General features: G+C 46.5%; 1 protein-coding gene across 4 annotated transcripts in view; it reads left to right on the forward strand.

Annotated features, from left to right (window-relative positions):
• The window catches only part of MARF1 (meiosis regulator and mRNA stability factor 1), a 1350049-nt gene that overhangs the window by 50274 nt on the left and 1274128 nt on the right, over window positions 1-25647 (forward strand). For all 4 annotated transcript variants that reach the window (XM_069647123.1, XM_069647122.1, XM_069647120.1 and 1 more), the window contains exon 2: window positions 784-985. In XM_069647123.1, coding sequence (XP_069503224.1) covers window positions 839-985 — 147 coding nt within the window. In that variant the 5' untranslated portion in view covers window positions 784-838. The remainder of the gene's footprint in view (window positions 1-783; window positions 986-25647) is intronic.

Here is a 25647-nt window from a genome sequence, read left to right on the forward strand (position 1 = left end):
ATTGATAATGCCATGTATTGTGAATGTATATTAATTACAGAAATGAAGTGTATTGCATTAGCATGCTGTAGATGGGTCTGGCCAATAGGGACACATGCCCTAAATGGGTGATCCTTCCTTAAACTGCATATAAGCTGTCTTGACAGATGTATTTGACACCAATTGTGCTCCCTTCAATGTGCTGCTGGTTTTGTTTTCCTCGTTAAGAACCCTGGGACAAGGCGTTCATCAAGAATGGCAGATCAAAGTGTCAGAACATGGACAAAGTCCAATTGTATGCTTACCTTACCTGGAGGCATCCTATGACTACATGTGTTTAACTTTTTGATCACAAATCCAAATCTTTGCACTACTGTGAATACATTTATTTGTATATGGTGTTTGTTTTCTTCTTTACTCCATATATTGAGTAATGCGAGGACTGAGGTGAGTATTGATACTCCATGTGTCCAAACCACTACAGAGGGTGGCATTGTTAATAACACTTGTGTTTTTTAGATAAACAAAGGAGCTTGGTGGACTATATGCCACCCAGACATCCTAATGCCTCTGTTTGCTGCCTTTGTTCCATCCTTGAGAACGTTTTTTGGGAAATCCCCCAAAAATTGTTGTTGGAGTACATACAAAGCTCACTTTTCTGTCAGCTGTGTCCCAGAGATGTGATCCTGAATCGCAGTTTTCTAGGCCATTATTGAATAACCTTCGAAATCAATCCTGTTAGGAAGTACTTTTGTGAGATTTGCTTCATGACTTGTTTTACAGATTGTTTTTCTTTCAAACCAGGAAGGAAGAATGAAGGAAAAGGATGGAAGAATGTTGAACAACTTTGCGTGGCTATATGATGGAAGGAAAAGGAACAGAGAACCTCTGCAATAGGTCACTTGGATGGCTTCAAAGACAAGATAATGATGCCAAGCCTTGGATTTGGAAATTCTCTAATTGCTTTTCTCCTCTCGAACAGACATTGTCTTCTAGTGGGAACACGGTAATGACTTGGGCTTCTTTTTGTTTTTGTTTGGGGTTGGTGCTAATTGTTTTGTCTTTGCACTTTTCACCTTGAGAAATATAAACCACATAACTTTTTGTTTCTTTTTTTCTCAAGCTGCAATCTGTAGCACATTTGTTTTTCCACTATTGCAGTTCTTGATTCTTGATTGTGGATTGTTGCAGAATGCCCTGCAGTGGGATATATTTAACTTTGGTGCTACAACACTATATTTGCCAATATGGTCAGGCGCAATTCCCTTTTTGTGTCTGATTATCTTGGCCTAGGAATTAAATCCGACTTCAGCGGACAGTCTTTCATACAGGTCTGACACTCCGGTTTCCAGCCAATCGGCCCAGTTGAAAATTGAAAACCTGACCAGAGGTTAGTCATTCTTTTCAAACAGAACAAATTAAAATTGCATTCCACCGGCTGACCACTCAGTGATTAATTTGGTTTGCAGTATAATGTGGAGGCCCACTTAATTTCTGACGTTCTGAATGGTCCACAATGTTTATTGATGATCTTCCGCAACTTGGGCTGGCCTGGGTCGTTAGCCTTCCAAATTGTCCTTCATCTTTGCAAGTCTCTTGCTTGCAGCTTCATTAGCAAACATTGGACCCACTGTGGCTGACAAGACTATGCTGATCTACTCGGTTATACTGTAAGATTTTCCTACAGCCCTCTGGTGATCGATGTAAAACAATCTAACCTAAAGTAGAGACTGCGTGCCAACCAAAAGTTAGACCAAATTCTTGCAAGTGGTAGCTGGGGCAGAGCAGTCTGGCTTAAGGGAGGATGCATGCTGATGGTCAAGCCAAATTACTTGCAATAGTTAACTAGAAAAAGAACCATACTGAAAAATGTGCACTTCATTATGAAATCTCACACATCATGTATTAGTGTTAAATAATTACTTTTGGTTGAACATAATAGAAAAGTATATTAAAAAAAATATGAAAGGCCATATACACACCCTACCCACTACTATACTAAAAGTATGCCCACTACCAGTTGGTAGACACAATACATACCACATTAAGTGGTGGGTAGAGAATGCCAACCCTAGGCAGCAGAATAATCTACTTGTCCTGTTCAGTATCCAAAGTTCCACATATTAAGTCACAATACTTCCCCTCTTCTCTTGTACATAGAAGAACGAATGATTGAATTGTATGTCAGACAGACATTTGAAGACCGTTCCAACAATGGTTTATTAAGTGAGTCCTATCTGTCCCTGGAACTCCCTACCTATATAATTAAACTAACCCCATCTGACCCTACCACTATTTAAAACAAACTATGGCCAGGAGAATGACTCCCTTCTGGTGAAACCGGATTCTGCTTTGCTTTAGAATTCTTGTAATATCTTGTTTAAATAGTCTCTAGCCACCCTCTGCAGCAGGACTTGCAATTCTTCGATACAGTCTTTGGATACAGTCTTTGGCTCTTTCCTTATCTTGGGGGGGTTATTATCCCAGGGCTCTTTTGTAAAGTAAGTTCAGGATTATGCCGCCGCCTTAGCTCTGACGTACCTGCGTCATCTGTTCATCCACTTTTTAAAAAAAAAATAGATTTTTGTTGGTTTTTACAACAAACAAAACATAACAAACATACCCGACATTTTCGGTTACAAGCGTCGTAGCATACATTTGCTTGTTATTTATTACTGTTCTCCCCCCCTCCCCCCCCCTCTTGCCCCCACTGCTTTAACTTGAACTTCCACTACAGTTCTTCTGACTTCCCTTCTCTTGGGGCTAATCCCCTTCACCGTTTTCGGACAAATCACATTCACTGGATTTGGCATGGGAGGATCCCGACAATGTGGCTACCGTTTGTCTGCAAGCTGTCAGAGGTCCCACTTCATCATCCTCCCCTCTGCCTCATGCCATACTACTGTCTCAGCGTCTACCCATTTTAGAAGATCGTTCCACCATACCTCTAATCTGGGTCTATGGGCTGCTTTCCAGCTCATGGCTTTTCTCCTTTTGGCCAGAATGTAGGCCAGGTCCTTGAGTTTGCATACGTGTTTCAGATTGCGTGGTCTGGTGAACGCCCCCCCCCATCATGCATGCCCACACGGATTCCACGCCTAACTTGATTCCCTTTCGGATAGTCGTAGCTTGATTTCCACCCAGAACATTACCACCTAGCGATGTATTGTAGCTGTCCTGCCAAGTGGTATCTCAAAGTTCGGCAGGTTTATACCCCCTCTGTCATGTGTTTTGTGATTACCATAGGGCCACTCTGTTTCTAGAGGTGTGCCACAGGAAACCTCTGTATAAACTATAGAGTTTAGTAAAAAAGCGTTTGGGCAACGTGTGGGATGTTCACAAAAAAATGTAGTAGCCTAGGCAGGACCAAAATCTTGAGCAAGGCCGCCCTTCCCACTATGGCTAGGGGAGCTTTGCCCAGAAGCCCATACTGTTCTTGATTCCTTCTACTGCCCTTTCCGTGTTATATTTATGCTTGTCAGCGATCTTGTGATATATGTTAATCCCCAGGTATTTGAAAGTTTTGGTCTGCCAGGCTATCTGCAGGATGGGTAAGTGCTCCTGTGGGACTCCTCTGTACCTCCCCAGGGGGAACATGCATGATTTTTTGGGGTTCAGCGCTATGCCCGAGAGCGTTACATAGCACTCCATCACCTCTAGGATGTATTGCAGGTTTTCCTCTGGGTACTGCAGATATAACATGTCATCCGCATACAATGATATCCAATGCGGTCCCCCTAGTGTAAACCCTATTTCTTCGTACTGCTGTCTCAAACAGATCGCTAGTGGTTATAGAGCAAGGATGTACAGCATCGGGGACCATGGACAGCCCTGTCTCGTGCCCCTGCTAAGTTGCCATTTATTGGAAATTATCGCTCCCGTTTTGACCCTGGCTGTTAGGGAGCTATACACGATCTTTACCCACCGCAGGTACCCCGCTCCCATCCCGTATTCTTTTAAGGCTGGCATCATCCAAGGCCACCTTATAGATACAGAGTCGAAGGCTTTTGCTGCATCTAGCGAGACTACTGCTATTTCGCTTGGGTCGCCCTCTGCCTGTATTATGTTATGTTATGTTACTTTGCATTTATATAGTGCCTTATGTACCATTGGTATGGTCTGAAGACGCTGGTAGGTTGAATGCCCTTGAACCGGAGTTCAAATCAATAGAGAGTAGAGCGAGTCAAAGGTGCGTGTGAGCACCGGATATGTGTGCAGCTGGTGTGGCATTTGTGTAATAGCTGCTTCTAGCGGTAGGTGTGGTGGTTGAGATATGATAGTTTATTTATATAGCGCCTATACATAATGTGTTTCAAAGCGCTTCAAGACAAGCGAGGGAACAAGGGAAAATACAACCACATTCTTACAGGCCATGAACAGTAAGGATGTGAAATTAACTATCGTACTCGGCCTGACGAAATTTCAGATAGTGCAAGAGCTGAGACATAGATAAGGAAGGGAGGGGGAGAGTGGGGACAGAAATGGAAACAGACAGGCGACTACCGTACTAGGCCTGATGACATTTCTGGTAGAGCCGGAGAAAAACGAAAGGTGAGGGAGAGGGGTGCAGAAAGGGAGGGGAGGAACACAACAAGCGACTATCATACTAGGCCTGACAACATTTCAGATAGTGCTGGACGGGTGGTGGGGAGGAAAAAAAAAGTAATGGGAGGGTGGAGGAAACAGACGAGGTTGCTATCATATTAGGTCCAGGGACAATTCTGATAGAGTAAATGCATAGAAGAAAGTAAGGGGAGGAGATAGGAAAAGGGAGAAGGGAAAGGAGGAGAGAACAGAGAGTAAGCAGTCAAAAAAGAGTGGAGAAGCAAGAGTGGAGAGCGAATACAATTGCAGACGTCAGTAGTAACACATAATGTTGCAAGCCAGGATACAAGATCAAGATGGGGAACAGCATGATTCAGGGTCACCATGAGTACAAGATGCAAAGGAAGTCCAGCATGAGAGTTGAGAAAGAGTGACGCACCGTGAATGAATGAAGTCTATAAAAGTCAAATCCAGCATTGGCCACAAGACGGTGATGGTGAAGGAAGGCACCAGGTGGGCGGGGCTTGCTAAGTGGTGAAAAAGAGCGGGAAGCAGGAAGGCACCAGGTGGGCGGGGCTTAGGCCAGGTGACCTAGATCCACTTGCACCTGCTCCCCATCTGCAAGAGATCAGGAGTATGTGTTGGTTCTGGCAGGATTTATCCAGACCGAATGTGGCTGCGTTAGGCCTGAGGAGAACGCCTGGCTGGGGTGGGGGGTGTAACCAGCAGTATTTACATAGTGATGGGGAGTATGCGGCAGATGTTGGTTTGAGAACAGTTCTACCGAATGGTGTCATAGTATCTCTGTGTTCTAGTTGAATGGTGGTGTAAAGAGTAAGTGTGGTGATGGGATATGATGGGTTACATGCTCTTTCAAACGTTCCATGCACTCCAGTCCGCCCCACGCATTCAAATCTGTTCCATTTACTCCAATCCTTTAAGTGTATTCTAAGTTGTTTTATGTACTTGATCCACATATTTCACCCGTTCAATCCACATACGTCGCCTGCTACGCACTCGTCCGCTCTGCATACTCATCATGCATTTCATTAATTTAAATCTCGTTACTGTTTTCGTACAATTTTATTAATATCCACTTCACTGCTTTGATCTACTTTACTCATTCTATTCTGTTTGTCCTTTTATATTAGATGTCAATTTCTCGCATCTAGTAGTTTGTTGGATTGGTGTCATTGAGATGCTGTTATTCTCTTTGGGTTAGTTTGCGTACAGGTTGGTTTTAGGGGAAGAGCCAGGTTTTTAGTAGCTTGCGGAAAGACATTAGATCTTCAGTTAGGCGGATGTGGGGTGGGAGTGCGTTTCACAGCGTGGGGGCCAAGGATGAAAGTGATAATCCGCCTAACCTGACTGAGTTTGTTTTAGGAATGACTAGGGGGCCAGCTGAGCTTGATCTTAGGGTGCGTGGAGGGTGATAGGGTTTTAGCTTGTCTTGAAGATATTGAGGTCCGGTTTTATGCAATGATCGATGGGAGATGCATAAGGTTTTGAAAGTCACCCTTCTGGCCACTGAAAGCCAGTGCAGAGTCTTAAGGGCTGGGGAGATGTGGTCTCTTGGGCCGAGCACAAGTAGCAATTTGGCTGCAGCGTTTTGTGCCCTTTGAAGTTTATTCAGTTGATAAGCGTGGACTCCGAGGTAGAGGGGGTTTGCATAGTCCAGTCTTGATATAGCAATTGATTGGACCGCAGAGAGTCTGTTGGGAAAGGAGAGATATGGAAGATGCGCCTAAGGGTTTAAAGGTGGTAGTGGCAGGACTTTGAGACGTTGACTTGGCGCGAGAGTGTTAGGTCATAGTCAAGGGTGGATCCAAGGGTTTTCACTGAGTTAGAGGGGGTCGGTGAGTTGCCCATGGCGGATGGCCAGGGTAGAGGGTGTGGAAGAAGTTTGGAGTTGCCACATACCATGATTTCAATTTTGGAGGGGTTTAACAAGAGGTGGCTTTGAGTCATCCAGAGCTCTATGTCAAGGAGGCAGGAGGCGAGGTCCGGTCGGCAGTTGGGTTTTGAGTTCAGGAGTTTTAGAATTAGTTGTGTGTCATCGGCATAGTTGTAACACAGGATGTTGTGTGAACTAATTTTTGGTGGGAGGGTGATCAAGTAGAGATTGAACAGGAGGGCAGATAGGCATGCTCCTTGTGGGACTCCTGTGTCGACTGGTCGGGCTTGGGAGGAATAGGTGGAGAGTATCATTATTTGGTAACTATCTTTAAGGAATTAAGCTATCCATTTAAGAGCGGTTCCACGAATTCGTAGGGAGTGGAGCCGGTCGAGGAGGATGGAGTGATTGATTGTGTCGAAGGCGGCGGATAGGTCGATAAGGATTAATGCGGTGCCTCTTGTGGTTATCTGATATGCTTCTACCTGGGACGTATCCGGTGTGATCGGGGTGTATGAGCTTATTTATTACCTGCTTAAGTCTATTTTCCAGCACAGACATGAGAATTTTATGGTCCTGCTTTAGCATTGATGGTGGTCTGTACGACCCGCAGTCTGTGCTTGGCTTGTCAGGTTTAATGTGGAATAAGGACCGCCTCCCTCAGATTCCGGCAGTCTCCCTTTCTCGAAGGCCTCGTTTAACATCGCCAATAGCGGGGGGGGGAGGAGCACTTCTTATCTATACATACGTCTTAGAATTCGCCGGGGAGCCCGTCTGTCCAAGGGGCTTTGCTTGTGGGCAGGTGTATTACCACTGTCTGTAATTCCTCTATTGTGATTGGGGCATCCAGGTTCTCCCTATCTTCCTCACTCAGTTTAGGTAGCTCTGTCTTCAAGCGTCTCTTAGGTTTCCTGCTCTGTCATCTCTCCTGCGTCTTCATAGAGGTGTTTGTAAAATCCTAAGGAATCCCTCGTTCACACACTCCTGGGTGTTCCAGACCTGGCCCGCTTCTCCCTTTATCTCTCCAATTGCTGATCTTGGTGTCTCGTTCTTGTATAGCCATGTGATCAGCCTCCCAGGTTTATCGCCCCCTGGGTGTTGTCTTTCGATATATTTTTTATAATTCAAGTTACATAACCTCTCCCAGAGCCCAGCGCATGCCTGTTGCAATTGGCTCACTTGTTCGGCGTCCTCCTGTGAGGTGCCCCTCTTTTCATAATTGCTTCTAGTTTCTTCTTTCTCCTGTAATTCTCACGCTGTACCCCCTTGGAGCCCTCTAGATTTGGATATGGCCGCCCCCTTACTACCACCTTGAAGGCCTCCCATAGGGTACCCTCTGACTCCACGCTTCCAGTATTTTCGAAATACTCTATCTGCTCCCTTAAGTCCTCCGGAATGCAGTGTCTTTCAATGCCTCGGCTCTAAGCCTATGTACTCACATGGGGTGTGTATGGCCCTCTTTTTTTGGTCAGGGGGGGCCTATGTCATGAGGGTATATAACAGTATTTTGTAACACAAGGACATAGGCTACCCCACCTGTATGGCACTTGCCGGTAGTGTAATATCGCAGTCAAGACTATGGCATTGGTCTTTGCATAAAACAGAGTACACCAATATGCATTCATATGTGACAATTTATTTTTCAATTAATGATTTTTTTTAAAAACCAGCCTATACGGGCTGTTGTATCTGTTACCAATATTCAGCTCCTTTTTTAAGGAGAATTGCATACAAAAGTCATATTGTATCTTCATATGACTAACAGTTTGTAGTGCTAGTAACTTGTGAGGGTTAGTATCCAAAGTGACTTATGATGTGGTTAAGCTACATAACACATCTATCTAGTCGACACTTCTGGTGTTTCTGGCACGAGCGAGGTGGTTGGCTGTGCTGGTGCCGTCTTCAGGACTTGGCAAGGGAGCGTGGAGGTGTCTCTTGCAGACCCTTTTGGTGTGACATCTATGGCAGTAAGTGAAAACTAAAATCAGATATTGGTGTCTGTGTAGGGATTCGACACACCTACATGTTGTGCTGCGATAACGTCCTACCTGAGCCAGTTATTGGTAGTGTCACAGGTACGTAGAAGAAATGTTCTGTTTTTCTATAAAGGAGCCTATTGTGCGCCTTCTGGGTCTTGATCCTAATCAAGGTGGTCTGGTCCAGGGCCGCGTGGTTAAACTGTAAAATTAACAGAGGCTATTAATCGCCTTTGAATATTGTCAACAGATGGCTAGTTGCGTACTGTTGAAGCTGCATTCGTTAATGCGGGCTATTTAGAGTAATATCTAGCTGGGCTCATCATCCTTGCTTATGGATAGCCAGCATGTCAGTAATTACACGGGTAACGTGCACATTACGAGATACTTCGGTTTACAAATGGCCACCCGGCCGTGCGTATAACAGTTAAACAGTACGTTCCTTAATACGTGGTATCCATTTTGACCCCTCTGGGGTTCCTAAAAGGTGGGGTGGGCCTCCTGCTGAGACCGCGACTCTAACGTCTGGGGGCAGCACCGCTCTGTTGGGAGCGGTGGGCTTACCTGCGTATGCTTCCTGCAGTGCGTAGCTGTACTCTGAATCAGTGGTGCTTGCCCGCGCATGCGTCTTTGATATTAATGGACGCATGGCGCGTAGCTAGGCAACCGCCAAGCATATCGCGCATGTGTCTAGTGCTCTCGGGTAGTCCGAGTGTTCTAGGAACCAAGGGAGCTGTGTGGTGTGGAGGTGGCCTCGACTCAAAGGGTAGAGTGATTCTATGATGTCTGATGTGCGATGAGTACCTTTTGCAACTGGGTGCTCAAAAAAGGAGGGGGGGAAAAAAACCACGGGAGCGGAGTGTTTATGCTTAGGTTCGTGCTTCCCATTGCTGTCTCACAGGGCATGGGTATTGTACATCACACACACCTCATGGAGAGTAACAAATTAGGATCTCATGATGATCCCGGTGACTTTACATCAACAGATGGAGCATCTATCTTTCATGGCACATGCAAAAAACCTTTAATCAATAACTCTGGTTTGTCTTGCAGTGTATGGTGCCAAGCGTGTGCATGACATCTACCATATTGGCTCGACAGTGGTACTGTAGGACTGGAAAGGAGGTCCAATAATGCTGGACAGGCCTTTACACCCCATGTGTGTGCATAGTAGCATATTTTGAGTATGCTTTAGCAGCTGTGTTGCTTCAGAAAAATAAGTTCCATTCGATTGACACATTGAGTCCGTTTTGAGTCTAAACGGTGAATCCATTTCTGTTCGAGTTTCCTAAATTCCAAATCTCTATCTCCTCCTCTTACGTTGGCATTGACTATTTGAAGGACGCACCACCTTAGTGCCGTGTGTTTGTTTCTTTTTGGGGAAATGAGCCACCATTGGCTTGTCTTCAACATTGTTTTTTAGGCAAGATCTGTGTTCACAAATTCTTTGCCGCACCTCTCGTTTGCTTTTTCCAATGTACATCAGGTTGCATGGGCATTTTATCATGTAAATGCTCCATTTGGTGTGACAATTTGAGAAAGTCTTAAACTTCCACGTCATGTCCTTCAGGGAGATTTCTTTTTGATCTTGCGTGAGATGGCAAACTGAACACTTGCTGCATCTGAAGTGTCCAACGACTGGGGGGAGATGCAATAATGTGGTTTGGTCTATCTTCGGTTTTCTTTGTAGGATAGGTGTGTACTAGACGGTCTTTTGAATGCGCATCTGGGTATTTCCAGGGTGAAAAGTGTCAGTTTGTAATAACTTCCAGTTCTGCAGAATTGTTTTTCTGATAGCGTTGCTAACTGGGGTAAATGTTGTCACACATGTCATTTTGTTCTTGTGTTCCTTCCTTGATCGTTTAGTCAAGCAGTCTGTTCCATTGGTGTTTCTGGCTGTTTTGAGGGCCTTTCTGATGATGGCTGATGGATAGCCTCTGGCTTTTAGGCGTTCCTCTAGTTCTTTTCCGTGATGGTCATATTCTGGTAAGGCGGTGCAGTTTCTTCTAATTCTAAGGAACTGTCCGTATGGCAGGTTTTCTTTGAGGGCTTGTGGATGGAAGCTGGTGAATTTCAAGTGTATTCTTGTCCATCGGTTTGCAGTACAAAGTAGTGGTGATGGTGCCGTCTTCCGTCCAGATGTTCAGATCCAAAAAGGCTATACTGGTTCTGTCATAGTGCATGGTAAATTTAATGCAGGTATCAATACTGTTGAGCCACACGTGGAAGTACTGTAGTTGTGTCGTCGTACCTCTCCAGATCGTAAAAATATCGTCTATATCTGACCCACCCAATCAGGTGGTCTTTGTGCATGTTGTCATTGTAGACTAACTTCTTTTCTAGGTTGTCCATGTATAGGTTAGCAATGTCTGGTGCAAAAGTCGATCCCATGCTGGTTCCTCTTATCTGTTGGTAGAATTGGTTCTGGTGTATGAAAACATTCTCAGTGAGTGCCAATCGAATACACTCTTGGATGAAAGAGGTGGGTGTGGTTTGATCTGTTCTTGCATCTAGATAGGTTTTGAGTGTATTGCTGCATTCCATTTGCGGGATACTCGTGTATAGAGCCTCAAAATCAAAGGTTACTAGGATGTCTTGTTGGGATGTCTGTAAATTGTTCAGGTGGTGTATCCTGGCTGTGGTGTCCTGGATAAACGATTTCATCTTTTTGACAAAAGGTCGGAGGAAGACATCTGTACAAATGGACAAAGGTTCCAGAAGTGATCCTATAGCAGATACGATTGGTCTTCCTGGTGGGTTGTTGATGATTTTGTGAATTTTCAGAATGCAGTAAAATGCCGGTCTCACTGGATATTCTTTGACTAAAAACGCCTTCTCATCTTCGTCGATCCAGCCTTGTGAGGTGGCAAACGGCATGAGGCTCTTAATTTCATAGAAGATGCGGGTGGTGGGGTTGGTGTCCAATTTCTTGTAAAAACGTGTATCACTCAGCTGTTGTTTTCTGCTTCACCAGGAGGCTCATACAAGCAACAGACCACCAAGGAAATTTGTATCTTTTTCTAACTTGTCAAATAGCAGCTGGTCAGGGTCCCCACCCAGAGGACCACCAACAGGTGGCAACAAACCAAGAGGACAATAATTTTTTCAAGGACGGGGCAAGCGGGGAAGACTGCAACAACAAGGGTACCACGGGATGCGAACACGGCAATGGACCACACAACCCCATCAGCAAACTTGGTGATCCCCCTATTCAATTTAAGCAAATACAAACACAGGACACAGAGGTCCTCAGTAAAGGCCTCAGCTTTGTCCCAAAAAGCAAAGCAGACCGCTTCAACACCGAGGTCGAAATCAGGAAATTCTTCCGACTAATACGGCTACGCTACTTCTTCCGGAATTCCACGGGGGATAAACCCATAGACCACACCACGACGGGATTAAAACCAAAATCCACTTTCACGCCCCTCACATCCATGGTGTGCCCAGAAATATTCTTTCGAAAATAAGATCCTAAGGGAAATTGAAGTCCTCTTCCAGACTAAAAACAATTACAGAGACAACCTCACTGTGGCAGAAAGACAAACTCTGAAGAACCTGGAAACAAACAATCTCTTTGTAGTCAAACCAGCTGACAAAAGGGGGAGGCATTGTCCTATGGGACAATGACCTGTATGAAGCAGAAACCATCAAACAGATGAGCGATACATGTTTTTACAAGACATTGGACACCAACCCCACCACCCGCATCTTCGATGAAATGAAGAGCCTCATGCTGTTTGCGACCTCACAAGGCTGGATCGACGAAGATGAGAAGGCGTTTTTAGTCAAAGAATATCCAGTGACACCGGCATTTTACTGCATTCCGAAAATGCACAAAAACATCAACAACCCACCAGGAAGACCAATCGTATCTGCAATAGGATCACTTCTGGAACCTTTGTCCATTTATACAGATGTCTTCATCCGACCTTTTGTCAAAAAGATGAAATCGTTTATCCAGGACACCGCAGCCAGGATACACCACCTGAACACATTACAGACATTCCAACAAGACATCCTAGTAACCTTTCATGTTGAGGCTCTATACACGAGTATCCCGCAAATGGAATGCATCAATACACTCAACCTATCTAGATGCAAGAACAGATCAAACCACACCCACCTCTTTCATCCAAGAGTGTATACGATTGGCACTCACTGAATTTTTTCATACACCAGAACCAATTCTACCAACAGATAAGTGGAACCAGCATGGGATCGACTTTTGCACCGGACATTGCTAACCTATACATGGACAACCTAGAAAAGAAGTTTGTCTACAATGACAACAACATGCACAAAGACCACCTGGATGGGTCAGATATATAGACAATATTTTTACGATCTGGAGAGGTACAACGACAAAACTACAGGACTTCCACGTGTGGCTCAACAGTATTGATACCTGCATTAAATGAACCATGCACTAGGACAGAACCAGTATAGCCTTTTTGGATCTGAACATCATCCGGGCGGAAGACGGCACTATCACCACTACTTTGTACCACAAACCGATGCACAAGAATACACTTTTGAAATTCACCAGCTTCCATCCACAAGCCCTCAAAGAAAACCTGCCATACAGACAGTTCCTTAGAATTAGAAGAAACTGCACCTCCTTACCAGAATATGACCATTACGGAAAAGAACTAGAGGAACGCCTAAAAGCCAGAGGCTATCCATCAGCCATCATCAGAAAGGCCTGCAAAACAGCCAGAAACACCAATAGAACAGACTGCTTGACTAAACAATCAAGGAAGGAACACAAGGACAAAATGACATGTGTGACAATATTCACCCCAGTTAGCAACACTATCAGAAAAACGATTCTACAAAAGTGGAAGTTATTACAAACGGACACTTTCACCCCGGAAACACCCAGATTTGCAGTCAAAATAATCAAGAATTTAAAAGGCCGTCTAGTACGCACCTATCCTACAAAGAAAACCGAAGATACAGATCAAACCACATTATGGTATCTCCCCCCAGTCGTTAGACACTTCAGATGCAGCAAGTGTTGAGTCTGCCACCTCACGCAAGATCAAAAAGAAATCTCCCTGAAGGACATGACGTGGAAGTATAAGACTTTCTCAAATTGTTGCACCAAATGGAGCATTTACATGATAAAATGCCCATGCAACCTGATGTACATTGGAAAGAGCAAACGAGAGGTGCGGCAAAGAATTTGTGAACACAGATCTTGCCTAAAAAACAATGTTGAAGACAAGCCAATGGTGGCTCATTTCCTCAAAAAGAAACACAAACACACGGAACTAAGGTGGTGCGTCCTTCAAATAGTCAATGCCAACGTAAGTGGAGGAGATGGAGATTTGGAATTTAGGAAACTCTAACGGAAATGGATTCACCGTTTAGATACGGTAAAAAACGGACTCAATGTGTCAATCGAATGGAACTTATTTTTCTGAAGCAACACAGCTGCTAAAGCATACTCAAAATATTCTACTATGCACACATGGGGTGTAAAGGCCTGTCCAGCATTATTGGACCTCCTTTCCAGTCCTACAGTACCACTGTCAAGCCAATATGTCATGCACACTCTTGGCACCATACACTGTAAGACAAACCAGAGTTATTGATCTGAGATGTGTGTGATGTACAGTACCCATGCCCCGTGAGACCGTAATGGGAAGCACGAACCTAAAGCATAAACACTCAGCTCCCGTGGTTTTCCCCCCTCCTTTTTTGAGCACCCTGTTGCGAAAGGTACTCATCGCACATCAGACATCATAGAATCACTCTACCCTTTGAGTCGAGGCCACCTCCACACAACACAGCTCCCTTGGTTCCTAGAACACTCGGACTACCCGAGAGCACTAGAAACATGCGCATGCGCGATATGCTCGGCGGTTGCCTAGCTACGCGCCATGCGTCCATTAATATCAGGCGCATGCGCGGGCAAGCACCACTGATTCCGAGTACAGCTACGCACTGCAGGAAGCATACGCAGGTAAGCCCGCCGCTCCTAACGGAGCGGTGCTGCCCCCAGACCCGACGTTAGAGTCACGGTCTCAGCTGGAGGCCCACCCCACCTTTTAGGAACCCCAGAGGGGTCAAAATGGATACCACGTATTAAGGAATGTACTGTAACTGTTTTACGCACGGCCCCGCGGCCATTTGTAAAACGAAGTATCTCTTAATGTGCACGTTACCCGTGTAATTACTGACATGCTGGCTATCCATAAGCAAGGATAAGCCCAGATAGATATTACTCTAAATAGCCCGCATTAACGAATGCAGCTTCAACAGTACGCAACTAGCCATCTGTTGACAATATTCAAAGGTGATTAATAGCCTCTGTTAATTTTACAGTTTAACCACGCGGCCATTGACCAGACCACCTTGATTAGGATCAAGACCCAGAAGGCGCACAACAGGCTCCTTTATAGAAGAACAGAAAGTTTCTTCTACGTACATGTGACACTACCAATAACTGCCTCAGGTAGGATGTTATCGCAGCACAACATGTAGGTGTGTCGAATCCCTACACACAGACACCAATATCTGATTTTAGTTTTCACTTACTCCCATATATGTCACACCAAAAGGGTCTGCAAGAGACACCTCCACGCTCCCTTGCCAAGTCCTGAAGACGGCAGCAGCACAGCCAACCACCTCGCTCGTGCCAGAAACACCAGAAGTGTCGACTAGATAGATGTGTTATGTAGCTTAACCACATCATAAGTCACTTTGGATACTAACCCTCACAAGTTACTAGAACTACAAATTGTTAGTCATATGAAGATACAATATGACTTTTGTATGTAATTCTCCTTACAAAAGGAGATAAACATTGGTGACATAGATACAACAGCCAGTATAGACTGGTTTAAAAAAAAAAAAAAAAAAATCATTAATTGAAAAATAAATTGTCACATATGAAAGCATATTGGTGTACTCTGTTTTATGCAAAGACCAATGCCATAGTCTTGACTGCGATATTACACTACCGGCAAGTGCCATACAGGTGGGGTAGCCTATGTCCTCGGCTCTAAGCCTCCATGTTGGAATCCTGGATCTGGGGGGGGCTGATGTCGCCACACCAGGACTAGGGGGGGGGGGGGGGAGTGATCCGACAATATTCTCACCTTTATATTCTGAGCCTGTCATTTTCCCCCACTAGTTCCGGAGTCGCGAACATGTAATCCAGTCTCGTGTATAGGTTGTGTGGGGTGGCATAGTGTGAGTAGTGCCGATCAGGCGGGTGTTTCTGACTCCATATATCTTCCAGCCTAAAGTCTCTTAGCAGGGCTTGTAGCACTTTCGCTGCAGGGGTGGGCCTGTCTAGTTTCGTGTCTGATCTGTCCATTTTGGGATTCAGCGTACAATTGAATTCCCCTCCCCTTATAACTGCGCCTCCTATATGAGGACTGATATTACTATATCATGTCTTGAAATAGGCCACTGTATCTTGGTGAGGGGCATATGTGTTTGATGCACAGTTCTCTGTTCTCTAGCAGCCCCCGAATCACTACCATCCTCCCATCCGGCTCCACCGTAGCCTGTAGCATCTGGAAGGGCACATGTGGCGCCACCCAGATGATTACTCCCCTGATGTATGCCGAATACGTTGCTCCTATGGTGGCCCCCCTACACTTTTTTTTTACCACCTCTTGTTTCTCTTTAGTGAAGTGAGTTTCTTGCAATAGGGCTATCTCTTCAGGTAGCCGTTGAGTCATCTAACATTCCAAGTTACTATTTTAAGGACTCCCATTATCGTCGATATCCCATCCCTCCCCCCTCCCACCCGCCTTGTCCTCCCCTCCAAATGTACTTGGGGTGGATCCTGCGCAGAAGCGTGTGGGTGCAAGCTTGTGCCCTGAAAGCTACCAATACAAACTCCCCAACTCCCCTCCCCCCAACTTCCCTCTCTTCACATTCTCAACTGTTGCCCAGCTCCATCCCTGGATCTCGGGCCCTCCCGCATTTAGTCCCTACGCAGCTACGCCGGTACTAGGGCCAAACCGGGGGGGTTGCCACACTACTGGCAACCCAAATAAACTAACACTAGGAGTGCAAGAGTGAATCCTTTGTGCTTCCTGCAATTGCGCACCAGTATACTATGCTTACACAAATATATCTGTTTAACTTGTCGCTATGTTTTACGGGTCTTCATTGCTCCATCTTGTAATCCAGTCCCAATGTCATATTACATACAGCACCTCGGTTCCGAAGCCGCCACCTCATTTGTCTGTTCTGCCCTCCTTGAGACTGTCTGTTCCTGTGGGCACTTCTGAGCATCCATCGATTACGTTGCATTCTCGAGGAGGGGGTGGGGGGTAAAAAAACAAGGCCCTCTTCTTGAACATTTTCTGTTTTGGCTGGTATATTAACATGTACCTGTAGCCCACCTCCCGTAGTCTTCTTCACCGTCCTATAGTTCAGTCGTCGCCTCTGGACCAGCAGGGTATAGTCTGGGTAAGCTGTGATCGAAGCAGAAGCCCTTTGTATTGTGCCCCCTTTCCGGAAATGTTCCAGGATCTTCTCCCCATCATGGCAATTCAGGATTTTAGCGATCATGGGCCTTGTGCAGGAGGGGTGGTCGGAGGGGGGGGGGGGTTAGACCGAGGAGGTGGTTTACTAGTCATGGCCCTATGTGCTCTCCCCACCACAAACCCCTAGGTAAGCGCTCCTCTGATTTCTTGCAGCAGCAAGTTCTTGACGTTCCTTCTTCCCCTTCTGGGAGCCCCAATATACGTATATTGCTTCTCTGGGCGCGCCCTTTGGCTTCTTCTGCTTTGGTCTCCAGGTTGTTTACTTGTTTTCAATGTGTATTTCCGAGGTGTGCGATGTGCTTGCTGCTGTATTTGTGGCCGCTCCCTTCTCCAGGTCGTCTGCCCGTTCTGCAATTTTCCGTACATCCTGTCTAAGTAGGTTGACGTCTTCCTGCACCGCTCCCACTTTAAGTTCAAGCATTACCTTGAGTTCCGTCATGGCTGGCAGCAGTTCGGTTTCCCATGATGTTTTCAGGTCAGCAATTGCGTCCAGGATCTGTTGGTCACTACGTGTCCGGGAGGGGGGAGGGGGTGTTGCGTCCATTTGCGGGTTTCTTTCCCTGTTCCTTGTCCCTTCCGCTTGCAGCATTGTCTTGGTGTACTCCTCCATTGAGTTGCTTCCCTTTTGTCTTCGGTAGTTTGGACGTCATTTTGGTGTGGCGGCCGAGTCTTGATTTGGGATAAACAAAGTTCAGCTTCTCGCCCCTTGCATGCGGTGGGAGGGTGGTGTCTCGTTTCGTATTTTGTTGTTGCTGCTTGGTATCTTGGCAACACGACGAGTTCTCAGCGGGGGTGGCCCCTGCGGTGGCCTCCGTGCATTTAATTCAGGTCCAGTGTGTATTTTCCTTCTTCCTCCTCATCTGTGGCCCTCCGTCAGCAGCATTCCCCCCCCCCCCCCGCCCGTGCACTACTCCCTTGTTTTTGGCAGGCTTTAGTTCCTGAGTGTCAATCCCTGATTGCCAATGGGTCCCTGCATGGATGTTTGTATGTGCTTGATTGGGTGACCCGGTGGGCTGAGTCAGTCATTTGTGGCTTATGTAGCTTGGCTCCTCCTCCTCCGTGGTACCGCTGCAGTGTACTGGTTGCTGAGGGGCTCGGCGCACTTCTCAGCCCTTGGTTTCATCTCCTGGTGGGGAGCGCTGCACTCAGCCTGCAGCCCGTTGTGTTCACAAATCGTTCTGTGCCTTGTCGCTTCCAGATGCCTCACACTAGTAAAGTAACGCTTTGTTGTGCCCCTGCTCGTGGTTTGTAGGGTGCTAGGGCCAATGTCCATTCATACATACCAGTGCGTCCCTGCACCCCTCAGCACTGTTCTGCATTTGGCCCCTAGGCTCCTCCTTCAATGTCTTTCATGCTGGTCCCGGGTTGCCGTGTTCGCTGACCAGGGAGTTCTGATCTCCGCCTCAAGGTTTGCAGAGTGAGCCCTCCTATGTCGGGGCACGCCACTCCGCTTTTTATTGTATACCTGCCCCCCCATGGGGTCTTTCCTGAACGGCGTTGTACGTTTCGGGCGTGGGTGCCCACTTTCACTGGTTGTGTAGGTTGCCGCGGGTCAGCGGGCGATCGTGTATCCTTGTGTGGGGTTAAGTGGCTGTTGTGCGATCGGGCGCATTGGGATGGTGTAGTATACGCGGGCTCCTTTCTGTCACACGCTAACCTCTGTCTTCCCACAACCACAGAGGTGCGCTGATGCCTTTGTCTCGGTCCCCTCGCCGCACTGATCTTCGACGCCTGTTATGTGCTGGTATTCCACAGCGGCAGCTTCCATGGCTGAATGGCTGACCATGTCTGTTTTCAGCGGTACGCGCTGCAGTTTCAGCGGCGGGGGTCCGCGTTCGTTAGTAAGGTCAAACCTCCCAGTTGCTAATGCCGCTCCTTGTGCCCTCGCATTCTGGTGCCCGTGTTCGAAGTCACCATCACATCCCGATACTCTGTTCTCCTCGGGCCGCCATCTTGGTTCCTCCTTCTGATCGCAGCATTAATTCCGTGCTGTTAACAGATTTCCATGTAGTTCGCTCTCCACAACGGGCTCTTGGGCAGGAGATTCTCATATGTCCGTGCCTAGTTTTCATCTTCTTTGGACTGCAAATAGCATGTTTATATTCCGGATCGCTTCAGGATTCGGTGGTCATGTCTTCCTACATGGCCTGTAGCCACGCCCTTCTTTATCCACTTCTTTTGTTCGGATTTCAGATTTGTCTTGTTTCCACAACTCCCCATTGAATTCCCCTTTGCAGGTTTAGATCTTCTCTTCCGGTGTTAGTCTTATCCACTGATATTTTCTTTCTCAGTTTTACATATGACGTTCCCTCTCATTTTGTTAGTTCAGATGTATCAATTTTGTAGTTAGTTTCAACCATTTCACTGGGACGAGTTTCTCCACTCTTACAACAATTCCATTTTGGCTTGCCGGTCCTCCTGTTTTCCCTTTTACCTCTCATGATGGGGGAACGTCTCTGGGCCTGTGGTTGCACAGGACCTCCTTTACTGCTTGGCTTCCCTTTCTCGGTTGTCTTCTCAGTTGTCCGTTTTTTGCTTCCCTTTCGTGCTACGATCCAGCTTATACTGGCAACTGGTGCCTCTGCGGATACATCTGCGGGTTGGTGTCGACCTCGTTGGTTGGGGCTCACTACCCACCTTGAACTGCACATGGTCACGCCACCAACTGGTTCTGGGTTCTCGCCCTTGCTTTCTTGCCAATTCGGTACGCTGTCTTCCCATCTAGTTTAAGTCCTTCTGAATTTCATGGGCTCTGTAGCTCTGCATCCTGCTTGCATTAGGCTACAGGGGCATCCCATGCTGCCGTATGATTTGCTCTCCTCTTCACAGGCCCTCCTTAATCGTCGTCGTCATCAGTGGTTTGTCCTTGAAGAGACTTTCTTTTCTCTGATACCTATGGTACATGTTAACGTGGTCTTCACCCGTCTTAGTTTTTATTGCTGTTAAGCATTTCAGGCAGTCCCATGTTTGTCATTATGGTAGAGAGGTTAGGGAGTTCTTTCGAGGAACGGGAGTCCTTTTCCCCTGAGGGAAGTGTCTCCGAGTGATGTCCCACCGGCGCATGCCCCCAGGGGTAGGGTCCTGCAGTGGGCTCACCTCCGTAGCCTCAAAGGGAGAGGCTCCCCGTTGGGGAGAAGGGACACATTCCTTCGATTCCTCACAGTACCCAGAAAAAATGTCATTGTGCAGGTAAATACCTTCAAAAGTCGCTTCAAAGGAGTTTGGAGAGTTGGTGAAAGGGGAAATCCAATAGGCCTAGTGAAGTTTTGAGGAATTTGCATGTGTCTCTCATAACAACCTGTTAGAGGATTTGATCGGCCAGGGACTTGCTCCCTGGACCAGTGACGCCCCAAACATTTGCCTTTCCAGGAGGTTGACTTACCCGATAGGAGTGAAGGCAACCGGGAAGGAGGGGTGGGAGAGGGGGGGGACTAGGCCGAGCGCATCTGGATGGCTTGAAGGATAAAACTAAGCAGCCAGCTGAAAACGGGCCTACCACTTGGGCAACATTGGAGGTGGACCATGTTGGCTCAGATGAAAATTGGATGTGGCATAGTGATGTCCCACTAGTCTAAAGAAAGACAGAGGTCTTGTTCCTCAAGGGGCTAAGATAGGAAGACTGTGGGGAAAATTGCTGTGTACCAGTGTCCGGGCATCCTGCAGTGATGATGGACCGCCCAGGAGATCTGCACCCTAAACAAACCAGAGCGAAGGACATGACATATGGCACCCATCTGTATGGCCAGATATGATGTATGTATAGGACGAAAAATGGTGCGTTGTGTGGTGTGAGGTCAGCTTGCATTTCCATTTGCTCAATATTGATGCAATTGGAAGGCAATTAGCCCTGGGATGAAATAAGACAACGCATCTGTACGTTCTCAGAGCAACTTGTATAATTATACTTAGCAAGTCGTACTTAAAATGGTGCTCCACTGAGCTCTTTCCTATCTCGTTGGCATTTCCGCTTTTTATTTTTCAGTGCAAGAAATGTATTGTACAATAATCTAGTTTGTTTTTAGGTGAAGGAACAAAACTAATCTGGATTTTGCTAACAGTTCCAACCCATTTTAGTAGTGTAATCATGGGCCATAATTTCCGGATTACTAAAATGCATAAAGTGTGTATTGCTTTTTTTTTCCCCACAATCTGTCACAAAATTGTAATCGTCATGCTAATAAAAACACCTTTATGTAGTATAGGCCAGCGTTCATGAAATGTGTGGAGCACCCTTTGTCACCCTGTTCATACCACACAAACGTGTTTTTTACTTGGATTGGGGGGGTAGAAACAAACGACCTCAAGCTATGGCCCCATAAGTGCCGATTGCAATGCCTTTACAGGGTAGATGGGTCAATGAAAATGAAGATTTCCTAGACCACCTTCCATAATTGAGAACAGCACCATTGACCTGGGCCACACAGAGCTAATATGACGCCCCAAACAATGTTGTCTAAAGTACTTCCAAAGTAGGGAAATGGACCTGTTTCAGCCTTTGGCTGGTTGCCAAAATACCAGTGATTTACCTCTTCAAACACATTCTATTGCATTTGCGGATCTTCAGAACAAGATTGTGAGCAGCCATGAATTAAGTATCTCTGCATACAAACCAGTAGCACAATGTCTTTGGCATAAGCCAGTACATGGATGTTCCTACCAGCAATTTGCTGTTTGACTTTTGTCCAGTTGTTCAACTGACTAGATATGAATTTGCATGAAGGTTGAACAGGAGTGGACACAGCACACATTCCTGTCAAACTGAGACCTTGCTCAAGCAAACCCTTGCAGAAATATTGCAATCTAGCGCAATTGGCATATTTCATTGTGGTCTATGTAAACTAAGCAGGCAGTGACTTTCTTTGACGGTTAACACAATCAACGGCAGAGCTCGGATCCAAAATCCCAGATAAATTTAACTCTTATAACTGATGCATATTGCTCTAGGACTAATGAGTTTTAAGGATTGATCAATGGTTTGTACGCCTTCTCTGAACCAGTGATCTTCCACAACAATGTAGTTTGATTTAATCCAGTCAATGATTGGCTGATTTCCTTATTGCATTTTAAAACTCAACAACCGGCAAATTCCCAACAAGCCTCCTCCCTCCCTTGTCGCAGAGCTCTATCTTAACAATGTAGAAAGTTCACGTACAGAAGTTTAACATAGTTCATATCCCAACATGCTTTTTTTGCGTCCTCGCTCTCGCCCCGCCACCCATGTGCCCCGTCATTCGCCTGCATCCACATTCCATTCCGCTGCCTGGTCGGACTGATCCATCTTAAACACATATATCGGCGAAATGGGGGCCAACAGTCCCATGGTTGAATATTAACTGGAAGCGTTGCGGCCTATCTGGTTTCCCTTAGTTCAGTTTCATATGTTCAAACCAGGCTGTGAACGTTGGAGGATTACGCTTGCCCCACCATCTGGCTATCATGTACCTGGCAACAACCGACGCCATGCCCAACAATTTTTTTTCTCTGTTCGAGTTCCACCTTCAATTAACGCCAGAAGCCATAGTGCCGGTGAGAATGTACATTTGGTGGAAAGCATCTCCTTCGTTGTTCCCTCAACACTTCTTCAATAAGATCTAACGTGTGGGCAGTACCATGTCATGTTATAAGTCCGCCAGCTCCCTACCACACCTCTTGCAAGCTAGCACATTCTCCAGGTAATATTTGCTAAGTTTTTGTGGGGTATAGTAGGCCTGATGCAGGAATTTGTAATGGACTAGCCTGTATCTAGCGTTAAAAAAAAACTTCCTTGTGCATACAAACCAGTTTCCACTGTTCTTGGCTCAGTGTCAATTGTAATCTAAGGAGGCTTCCCATACAGCCCTTAATCTCTTCCTCTGTATTCGCGTCCCGCTTCTAATCATAGCATAAATAGTGGCCACTAGTTTGCCATCGCCTGGAGCACATACCGTTGTTTCGCCCTCAGTATTCCTCTGTCAGAGTCGCAGCATTATCCTCCTCTTGTGATCGCATTTCACCCCATTGCTTGAACCTACCGTCTGTTACCAAATCCCCCAATTTCTGTATCCCCAACCTTTGGAAGTGTTCCTTGAATGATTTCTCGTGGGAGAGTGGGATGCCTATTACATCATATACCGGTAGTACTGGATGGTAGTCCAGAGAACATTTTAATATTCGGGCTAACTGCTCCCAAGCCCTACAGGACACGAGAGATGGATGGACCTCATTGCTCGGATTCGGACCCCCTATCTCACCTGAGCAGATCCAATAAATCATTTGGGTATGAGACCGCCCTGGCTACTTTTATGTGCGGGGGGTTAGGGAGTGTTAAGCCCCAGCTCACAATATATTGCAGCTGAGCCGTTAAGTAGTATACCTGCATATCCGGATATTCCAGTCTGCCATGTTCATTCTTGGAGGTTAACGTATCGTACGCTATGCAGGGTTGCTTACCAGCCCACATCAGTTTAACCATCTTAACGAGGGTCCAGTACCAGGTCGGGGGTCATATTGGTACATTATTAAAAATGTAAAGCATCTTGGGGAGCATGACCACCTTGGCCAGGGTGATTCGAGCTGCCTGGGAGATCGGGAGCCGAATCCACGACTCCACCCTCTGCCACATGCCCTCTACAACCTTCATATAGTTATCCTTCTACAGTGTTTCTACCTTTGTAGAAACCTCCAATCCACAGGTAATGCAGCCCTTGTGGGCACCACCGAAACTCTTCACCCACATCTTCCCGTCGCACCCACAGGGTTAAAGGGAGAACCTCATTTATTCCAATTTATCTATTCCAATTTATCTGAAGTCTGGACAGTTCCCCCGAATCTGATCACTTCCTGGGTCAACGGCACCAAGTTTGTTCTGGGATGTTTAATATAGAATAAAATATTGTCCGTGTACAATGATATAATAGTGCACAATGCGTTCACCCAGATCACTCGCTGGATGTGCATCTCCCGGATGTGACACGCCAGTGGCTCCATAACCAGGGCGAACAGAGCAGGGGAAAAGGGGGCCGCCCTGCCGAGTACCCCGCCTGGGGTAGATGAATTCTGAGATCACCCCATTTGTATGAATGACCGCCCGTGTAGCCGTATACAGCAGCTTAACCCAAATGATATATGCAGTGCCAAACCCAGACCGTTGAAGCACTTTGGAAAGGAAAGGCCACTCGATAGAATCAAAGTCCTTTTCTGCGTCGAGTGCTGCTATAGCTATAGGGACCTCAGGGTTCACGTTATGCATAAGATTGAATAGGCGTCGCAAATTATGTTGTGTAGATCGGCCCTGGATGAAGCCCGCCTGGTCCGTTGGGGCCAGCGCTGGCATGTGCGGGATCAGTCGATCGGTCAGGATCCTGGCCAATATTTTATTATTGGTATTAATTAATGACAACAGTCAAACGCCTGGTGTCGGGGGGGCGGGGGGGGGGCGGTTTCCTTGCCAGGTTTGGGAAAAACTGTCACTAATTCTGATCTAGTAGTTTCTGGAAGTACACCCTTAGCCATGGCTTCCTCATACTCGGATCAACTGGGGTACTAGAATATTTTCATGTTTTATAAAAGTCAGCCGTTACCCATCTAGCCCCGGGGCATTACCACTTGGGAGAGCCTTATTCGCGTTATGAATTTCCTCTTCTGTGATTGGGTCATTTAGGGGCTCCCCCTGTTCTCGATCTAGCCACCCAAGCGCAATTTCATCCAGATATTGCGTAATGGCATTGGGTCCTGCCATTTGTGGGGATTCATATAGCCGAGAGTAGTATTATCTAAACTCCTCATTTTTCCCGAACAGATCTTTAATAGTGTTCCCATCCTTCCCCCGTGAGTTCCATGATGGGGGGGACAGGGGGGTATTTCTGTGTTCCTGTTAAATAGCCCACGCCAACGTTCTGCTGGGCCGGTCCCCCTCCCCATACCTCGTCGCCGCTATCGGGTCACCTAGGAACCTTTCATTGCTGGCTGCCAGCTGTTTGTACTCGTCTCTATGCTCCTTCAGCCTGCGCTGGATTTCGGGATAGTCTAGCCTGCCCTGTTATGGTCTAAATCTTGAATAGCATCTCCTACCCTCGCCATGGACCTGCGGATTGATTTTTAACACCCCTCCTTCTTTTGGATATGCAGCAACCTCTTACATAAACATTGAATGCCTCCCATATTGTGCTCTGGTCTGGGACTGAGCCTTCATTGGCTTGAAAGTAGGTATCGATATCTTGGCTTATTTCCTCCCTGAACGCAACGTCTTGCAAGGCCGTGGCTCTAAACCGCCACGTAAGCTGCCTATGTGGACTGATTGGGGGCCTAAATTGAGCCAGTACAGGTGAATGGTCAGAAAGAGTACGGGGAAGTATATAGGTCGTTATGACTGATCTGGCAAGGGAGCTGGATGCCATAATATAGTCGATTCTCGATTAGCTATGATGTACCCCAGGGGTAAAAAGGTGAATTCCCTAGCCGCCGGGTGCTTGCCTCACCACACATCCCAAAGGTCATATGTGGAGATTTCAGACCACGCCTCCGCCGCTTGGGGAAGCACCTGCTGTGATGTTGCAGATCTGTCCATCTCCAAGTTGAGAGCCAAGTTAAAATCGCCGACCCAAAGTATCTCGTATGATGGGGACTTGTGTATAAGTCGGGCACATTGGTAAAAAAAGTCAGGTGTGTCCGTATTAGGGGCATAGACATTTATGAGGAAATATTTCGAGCTACACATCCCCCGCCAAAATTATGTACCAGCCCTCCACGTCCCCTACCTGCT

Source organism: Ambystoma mexicanum, chromosome 2q (genome assembly GCF_040938575.1).
Source record: "Ambystoma mexicanum isolate Mex_15411 chromosome 2q, UKY_AmexF1_1, whole genome shotgun sequence".
Lineage (NCBI taxonomy): Eukaryota > Metazoa > Chordata > Amphibia > Caudata > Ambystomatidae > Ambystoma > Ambystoma mexicanum.